Genomic DNA, 9016 nt, shown 5'->3' with positions numbered 1-9016 from the left:
TCCAGATGCCTGGAAATGTCTTTTTGACAGCCAGATATAGCAACAGAGTGCACTTGATCTGGATAATCTGTACTGGTCCCGCAAGGACTATATCCAATAAGAGCCGAAAATCCACAGAGCGCCATCGTACCTAAACAACCCAAAAGCGGGCTTACCAAGCTAATATTAGCGCGTTGTATTAAACGCTTATAGATAACGATTAAATTTTTTGGGAAAATTAATTCAACTTGTAGTGACAAAGCATGCTCCGATTGTCACTCCACAGTCTTGCCATCCGTTAAAACAGGGAAAATGCTTAATGATATATGGAGTTAAAGAAACTTGCAATATCTGTTCAGACCAAGTAATCAAAGTTTGGTGGTTTGGTAACTGGTAAGTTACGATAATGATCTGGGTATGGTTTTTCGATCTTCTTGTCATAAGCAGGGTATGCAATTTCATTTAAGTTCCAAGTTCTCCCTGAGCTTCCTGTCATATTCAGGGTTTCTACTTTCGTATTGACCGAAACTGGTTATTATGGCCGTAAAAAAACGATACGCGAGATGACATGATAATTGAAACAGGAACTCAGTGCAATAAATTATATCTTTTGTCATAAACAGGGTCTACAAATTTGAGTTTTTTTGTCATAAACAGGGTACCCCTTTCAGAATCCCAGCGGAACACCCCTACCCAAATTCTGGCAAAGTACCCCCCCCCCCCCCCCGGGGGATTTGGTAGAATTCATGTGTTTATTTAGAGTGCCATTGACAGCTCGCTAGGACGTTAAATGTTTACATGCAAGTCTCAAGACAGTCATGGTAATAATTCATCAAAAACCGTTTCAATAGTTTAAAAACCGGCTAAATTCATAGAGCGTTTGGTATCTCAGAGTAGGAGATAAATCTTTTGCATTGGGGAAGAAATCTAGCTAAAGCCACCGACGACGGGGTGCATTTGTCCTGACCCCAGATTGTGTGACATGGTTTTAAGCTCAAGCTGCGCTCGATTATCGTGGATTAACACAGAGGACCACTTGATTGAAGAGTATTTACTCTCTAGTTATGCTTTTTATACTCTTGGCAAACCATCTTAATACAAAAATTTTAAAAAAGAGAAATATTGAGTCGATTTAGTGTTATATTGATAAACAACCCGTGTAATTGATTAGCCGTATAGCGTGTAATTTGAACGCTACAAGTTGAAATTCCTTCACGCGGTGGCATTTTAATAGTCGGAGCTAAAACTTGGCACAAGTATACTAGAATATGTGTACTTTCGTGCTGTGCAAGTGTTCTTTCGATTTATTAGGTACCAGCAGCGATATTGGAGGCTGAATTTCACCTATAATTTGACTGCCGCTCGATCATAAAAACACAACATGTTTTAGAAGGCCGATTTCTCGTATTTAAAAAGCAATTTATCACAAATTCTTGAATCATTCTTAAAGATATAGAGTTGATCTAACTACCTGGGAAATATGAATTCATTTGGATTCTTTTTGATCTATTGAGAGCTCTTTAAAGATGGCCATCGATTTTTGCATATTAATTAGGAAAATTACCCATTTTAATCGATTTTTCAAACTTTTGCAATTTTCTCAAAAATAAAAGCGCGCTGGGACATTTTGATATTATTTCCTAAAACAACTTACCCAAAGGGTTGTTTTGGTACAATAAAAAGAAATTCGATTTTTTGAAACTGATTTAAGATTCTCGACGCTTACAGACATATGCTCTTAAAAAACAGCCTCAGGTCCGGATTGTATTCAGTACTGGTTCTGGAAAGAATTTGCACTAGAACTGGCTCCAGTTATTACTCACTTATTCAACCTATCTATTGAAGCTCAATCAATCCCACTGACATGGAAAGTTGCTAGCATAAATCCTATAGCTAAAGAATCTCCACTTCGGACTATCAATCAACTGCATCCAATATCTTTGACTGACATTATTATCAGACTCTTTGAACGTATAATTTATAACTTAGAGATTAGACCAATCATAGAAATAGAAATAGTTTGCTTATAAACAAGGTTGTAATACCACATTGGCACTATTGCAGTGCCAACATATGTGGATGAAAAGGTTGGATGGAATGGCTGATAGTGTAAGGGTCTTTGCCTTTGATTTCTCGCAAGCCTTTGATTCAGTTAATCACTTTATCTTACTGAATAAGTTTAGACAATTGCCTATTAGCCCATATATATTAAACTGGGTAGTGGATTTTCTTACTCATAGACAACAGAGAGTCATTAGTGATGGTATATTTACTCCTTTTGTATCTATAAATAAATGTGTTCCCCAAGGAACAATTTTGGGTCCCGTGCTCTTTTCAGTTATGCTGAATGACATCAAACCTATTACTAATTCTAAGTCTATTTTGGTTAAATACACAGATGATTTAACTTTAAGTACCTTTAGGATTGGTAATAATGATTGTTCTATCCAAGAGGTAGACTCCATTAAGAAGTTGGCTCAGGATAATTTAATGGATATTAATTTATCTAAGACTAAAGAACTTGTTGTCAGAGGCAAAGCTGTGGCACCTATTCCTAATTCCATACAGGGTATTGAACAAGTAACACATTAAACTTTTGGGTGTTCATTTGATAACTTACTTTATCAAACTCATTAATAATTCATGAGGAAAACACAACAGAAATCACGACCGTGAAGAGAGTTGTAAATCTGATACAAAACTGTGTTCATTTGCATGAACTTTAAGTTGGATTTTCTTGGCCAAACTCACTTTAATTTTGAAAATTTTAGTGAAACACAAAGGAACTAACCTAGACGTTTGATAAGTCATATACAGTATGAGTGGCCTTGTTGTATCAGATATACAATCACTCGGCTACGCCTCGTGGTCGTATATCTGATACAACACGGCCACTCATACTGTATATATTACTAAAAAGGCAAGGAAGAGAATGTATATACTAAGGATTTGTAAGAAATATGGTTATAGTTTGGACTGCCTCCATCACCTTTTCCAATCTATCATTATGTCTCTATTCACCTATGCCAGTTCAGTTTGGGGCTGTTCTAGAGTACAAACACTAAAAGTGTGCAACACTTTGCAGTATTCAGTAGTAAATAATGCTAATTAAACAATAGAAAAAAATAGGATTAGCATAATTTAGCAATATTTAGTGGTATTTATGTTACACACTAAAAGTGTTTGTACTCTAGTTACTCTAAATATTTATATAAAATAGATATTTTGCAGAATAGGGATTTTAAGTTTGGTTATATTAAGAATACGGTTCCAGTGAAAGACATAATTGAAAAATCAGATTTAAGATTATGGGATAAAGTAATTCGGCCTAATCACCCTCTTTTCCATCTGCTTCCACCCAAGAGGACCAGGGTCTTAAAGTGCTTATAAGCCTTTACACAATATTTTCAGAATTGATTCTTTAAATAGTGAATAGTTGATTGTGAAAATAATTCGTCATTTGAATGTCGGGTCTTTGAGATACAAAGGTTAATATTCCCAATATGTTAATGACCATGACGTAACATAAGGGATCATTTAATATACAGCATTGCACTCGTTCTGGAATACAGTATTTTAAAAGCATCACCCTTTTACTTGTGACTCACGTAAAGGTTCTTACAAATTTGTTTTCAAAAAATGTCCAGCATTCAATGCTAAAAGTTGCCACAAAATAACTCAAATCCCTTATGTTACGTCATAGCCATTAACATATTGGAAATATAAACCTTCGTATCTCAAAGACCCGACATTCAAATGACGAATTATTTTCACAATCAACTATTCACTATTTAAAGAATCAATTCAGAAAATATTGTGTAAAGGCTTATAAGCACTTTAAGAGATAGAGTACACAGTTTTATTCTCCCATCAAAAACTGAGTGTTTTAAGAAAGTTTTCTTAAATAAATGCCTTTTTAGATAAGTATTTAATAATTTATTTTTGCTGTAGAGTGCATGCACTAAAACCGTGAACATTAAATAGTACTAATTAGTACTATTTCATACAGAATCCTTTGTTTTCTATTGTTTAATATTTCTATTTAGTGCTAAAAATTAGTATTTGTTTCATGGATTTAGTGTGAGCACTCTATCATTAATTACATTTTATCATAATTTTTACATATATAATTAGTTTAGTTAGTCAATTTGCCATTAAGGACGTTCGTCTTCTTAATTAATAAAGAGCTATTATTATAAGGTGGCCTTTAAACACACATGCTTGATTCTGTGGTAAGCTAGAGTCTATCATGTAAAGCGTTTTGAAGTTATTCTATGCATAAAAGTCTCTGAAAAGACATTCTAAAAAAAGAGTGCTGGAAAAAGTATTTGTCCTGACGTTGTAAGCAAAAACAGCACAACCAATGCTCTGCTCTACCGGCTAAGGATTCGTGAATGTAGTCTAAGAAGATTGTCATGTAAATAGAGGATATTACAAGGGCGTGCGGAGATACAAATTTACACTCGATTACAGAAACGTTGCAGTATACATTTATTCAAATATCTAATTTAGTCAGTATATTTAATGATATGCAAAACAGAAAAATCGCTTTATTTATTGTTTGTTTTATTCAATGACTGTCAAAATATTTTTTCATGTCTAATGATTATAAATCAGTTGGTTTTAAGCGTTGAAAATGGTTATTTTGCATTATGCATCTCATTAGATATTTGTATAAATGTATACTTCAACGTTTCTGCAATCAAGTGTATCTATAAACTAACTTATAGATTTAATTGTAATGTACTGGAATTTAGAATAATGGGCAAGACTAATAATCGAATAGACGCTACTCACATGTGATATATATGACATATGGGTGAGGTACTAGTATCTCATATTTTCCGATCCAATCCTTCTCCCACTTTTTCTCCTAGTCTCTTATATTTTCCAAACTTGCGCTCCCTACCACCACTTCCAGAGGTAGCCGCGCTCGTAGGATTGGAATACAGCCGACGTACGAGTACAAGAGAGTGGTTGGTCATGAATGCATTCATTACTGTTATGGGAAGGGGGAATGAATCTTGAGAGTGTAGCTGAGTGTGATACAAGAGGGTCAAGAAATGAGTGCATTTGGTATCATGCTCTTACGGACGATATTCAACCAACGCATGGGATTAGAATATAGCTGTCGATGGAGTACGAGAGAGTGGTAGCATAACGAGCTTCATAGTACTTTGAAAAACAGACCTCCTGCTGATGTCCGTTCCCTGAGAGGACCAACATCGGCAGGGGTCAAACAGAAAGTGCGTTTCATGAATTAGGGCGTAGGTGTTGGTTTTTGCACTTCGAGCGTAACCTTTTGAGTATTGAATGTCAGCAAATACGATTAAATCTTATCAATGTTTTTATTCAAAACATTATGGCAACACAAAGTTTATAAAGTCTCCTTGCAATTAGCTTGTTTACAATTTTTCTGTGAACAGTTTTGAATATTCTAAACATTGTTCTCGACTCGTGTAGGAATGTTATTTTAAACGTATGGTGTTTGAAGTATTTTGAAAAGTTATTTCTCAGCTTTTTGTTACATGGTGTAACTTAAAACATTATTGTGACCATAGTTAATAGAGAGGACCTCTGTTGTGACTGAACATTAGCGAGTAAAGTATTTGCGTGCTTAGTTTTCTAATGAATTCGGGCATCAGTCCTTCGTCAAAGTTGAAAGCAAAATAATCCGTTTGCATCGACGATTTACTCTCTAGTTCGGTCACGAGAGCTAGAATATCTTAGATATGGACAACTCAGAAAAGCTTTTAAAGTGCATATGAAACGGAAAAATTTTAATCTTAATGTGTAGTTTATTGGCATTAATAAGAATATCACGGTTAAATTTGTTATAAAAAAAATATTTCTCTAGAAATTCAAGAAAATTTAGCACAAGTGGTGACGTCATTTTGTTTACAAGTCTCCAGTTTTAGTTGCAAATACACGAAATATGTTTGAATGTAGAATAGATATAGAAATATGCTTTTGAAACTAATTTCATTACGATATATTGATTATTACTTACAAACTATACATTTTGGACGATGAAATATTTTCGTGTCATATACACGATGGAAAAACTAAATTCTAAAAAGCTCATACATTCAGTCAAATTCCGTCATTTTTGCCCTATTTGGTACCACCGTGAATCGCATTTATAAAAGTCTTATATTCATCGCCCATGTAGCAATAATGTAAAATACAGCCTCTATTAATAACTACCCTTCCCAAAATCGGTTTAATAAAGCTCAGCGCAACGTGACCTTGCTTCAACGGAAGGCGAAAGACATAGTGTGACTAAATGAGGAAGCTCCTCAAACTTACATTTTAGATATATTTGCTCGACGATTTTAGCGAAGCTAAAAATGTCACTCGCGACGGACTGTCCCGCGCGTCCCTCAACGATTTCGGGAGCGATGTGCGGATACTTTTTCTTGTATCTAACTTGTTCTTCAAGAGATAAGGTCTTGGGTCCCATTGGATTCGAAATTGGTCGGCTTTTGCCAAAGTCGATTATTACCGGTGTGAGAACGGTACCCCGTTTGTCCAACAACACATTGTTCGATTTTAGATCGTTATGTAGAAATCCAACACTGTGTATATGTTGCAAAGCCTCGGCTGTCTTAATCATGATCGCATCCCATTCGCGTTTCTTCGCTACCAGTTTGGAGTGCAGAGCTCGAAGGAGTGTGAGGCTATCACATCCATTACCATGGAACTGTAGCACCAGTCTGTATGGAGTGCTTTTGCTACAAATACCAAACAGCAGTGGCAGACCTGGATGATCACCAAGCTTAGTGATGATGTTCGCCTCATTCAGAAGCTCATTGTGCGTGCGTTTTTTTGCGTCTTCTTTCGTTTCTTGATCGCTGCTGTGGATTTGAAGTTCCTTGACCACGACAGTTATGCCTCTGTAAAACGCCAGAAAACACGAACCATAACTGCCGCTGCCCAAATGCTTCTTGGTACGCACAATGTGGTTGGAATTTATCTCTTTAACTGCAACGTCTTTAGTAGTGTAACCGGCGGCAAGGCGCTCAGCTATGAATCAGATTGCAAGTGGTTTTGACAAAAAAATTTATTGAAAAATTCACACAACTTTACAATACATGAAAAAAAAAACGGGAACGAGATTACAGGATATCTCTAATGAAAACAAGAAAAATATTTACAATGAGATAAAATAAATTTGTAGCTCATCTAAATAGCTAAAAAGTTATGAATAAAATACAGTTTTGCTGGATATAAATAGAAACGGAAATACGTAAATTACGTCACAGGTAATTTGAATATTGCATACTGATTAGCAGTGTTTACAATACGCGAGTGAAAATTACTAGGTTGCAAAGTTTAATGTACAAGTCGGTAAACCGTTTAAAATGAACTAAACCAATGGAAAAAGCAATAGGAAAAATTGACTAGAGGTTAACTATGGCTTTAGGTAAGTATTTTAACCTTTGTTTATGACAAACTAAGAATTACACGGTTTACTGAACACGCGGTCGCGACAATGACCTTGAGTGTAGAGTTTAAGTAGCGAACAAATTAAAGGTTGGAAAGAAAAGGTCTTTTATCCCGCAGTTAAGGCTATTTATCGTAGTAAAAAGGTTAAACAAGCGAGTACGGCGGTAGCGATCCTATAGTAAACGTTTTAAAGAGTTTAAAAGACAAGATACACTCAGCGTGATTACTAAATTACTACTGCGTGAATAACTTTGTACTAAATTACGCGCTAATGCGACTAGCATTACAAAAACATGAAACGAATGCTTAACAAATATATAAATAATCTAAGCTATAAAATATAACGGCTAGTTAACGATATTAACATAGATTTGTCCTAAATCTATCCTAGGTATAAGTGTAAAAGGCTTCAAAGATTCATACCTTTACATCGTAGAGAATTCCTTGTCTTGATATGTGAAACGTCTTCAAGAACTTTTACTACACTGATTTAAGCTTAGTTTGGGCCTATTTTTATGGAAAAACCTGCATTCTTAAGACCTTACACATCCTATGCAATGTTGCACGCCCTAGGCGCAAACAGGATGTCCCAAACACGAACTTACGTAAACAAGCGCCAAACCTAGGCATGACTCACTGTAATGTAATTACGTACGGAAATTATTTCTTGCTTACGCATTTTCCACGCAAACAGTTAACTAAAGAATTACATTCCTATGTGTACACGAGGCATTCCTAATTAAAAATATAGATTTATGACTAAATAATTACTGTCCAAAATAGTGTCTTTTGACTCTGTCACAGTAGGAAGTCGGAGTTTCTTCTTCGGCGGTTCTGGCGCATGTGGTTCCTCTCCCTGTTCCTCTAGAACTTTGGAATCATTAGCTCGCATGGCTATCAACTGTTCTGCTCTTTCCTCAATTCTTATCTCTCTATCTTTCCTTCTCTCCTCTGCCTCTTTTTCTCTCTTTCTCTGCAGCCATCTTTGTCGTTTTGCCTTTCTTCTATTTTTATGGTTCATCGTCGTCTTTCACTCAAATCCAAAACAGTATGGCCTAGAGTTAGACCGACGCACGTTGGCGAATGACTCAAAATCCGTTTCAGCTACTAGAGTAATGGGAGCTTTGGATTTGTTAAGGGAGAAAACATTTTTCAATCAGGATGTAATAGCTTTGATTAATTATTTTCTCCTAAACTGACTTATTTTGCTTTGGTAAAAGTATATAAAAACCGAACTTTGACCTTTAAAGAATTCAGTAAGACTTGTCCAAGTTAACCTAACAATTTTTCTAATTCAACCACATTTACGTGGCATATATATTTTCAAGTTCGGCGATATTCTCAACACTTATTGTTGTTTCCGTAAAGTGTTATTCGTGACTGTCCAAACAGAAATTCTCCACGTCTCAAGATGGCATCAACTTTCCTTGTCCGATGTTCATTCTGCCCTAAATCATTCCGTTCAAGAAGATCTGCAGAGACGCATGTCGTACAGCGTCACCCGGGTGAAGATCTGCCACTACTGTTATCATTTAGGCTCGATGATAAGGAGGCATTGTTGCCAAGCCAACAACGTATCAAAAACAAC

General features: G+C 35.7%; 1 protein-coding gene across 1 annotated transcript; it reads right to left on the bottom strand.

The window, feature by feature from the left end:
* Positions 1–5313: 5313 nt before the first annotated feature.
* LOC148912829 (putative serine/threonine-protein kinase DDB_G0278521) lies at positions 5314–8497 on the bottom strand. The gene is made up of 2 exons (XM_089026311.1): positions 8171–8497; positions 5314–7000 (listed from the first exon to the last, which is right to left on the bottom strand). The coding sequence occupies exons 1-2, from the start codon at positions 8447–8449 to the stop codon at positions 6203–6205; spliced, it is 1077 nt and encodes a 358-aa protein (XP_088882437.1). The 5' UTR covers positions 8450–8497; the 3' UTR covers positions 5314–6202.
* Between the last annotated feature and the right edge of the window lie 519 nt (positions 8498–9016).

Source organism: Actinia tenebrosa, unplaced genomic scaffold (genome assembly GCF_029948245.1).
Source record: "Actinia tenebrosa isolate PJP-AT-01 unplaced genomic scaffold, QUT_ActTen_1.0 PGA_scaffold10__47_contigs__length_13832649, whole genome shotgun sequence".
In the NCBI taxonomy this organism is placed as follows: domain Eukaryota; kingdom Metazoa; phylum Cnidaria; class Anthozoa; order Actiniaria; family Actiniidae; genus Actinia; species Actinia tenebrosa.
Note: the sequence above shows the minus strand (reverse complement) of the source record. Positions and strands in the feature narration are given on the sequence as shown.

Coding starts and splice junctions, on each gene's coding strand:
- LOC148912829 (XM_089026311.1), bottom strand. CDS start 8,449: ATGAACCATAAAAATAGAAGAAAGGCAAAACGACAAAGATGGCTGCAG. Junction 7,001..8,170: donor TAGTCATAAATCTATATTTT/TAATTAGGAATG, acceptor TTCATAGCTGAG/CGCCTTGCCGCCGGTTACAC.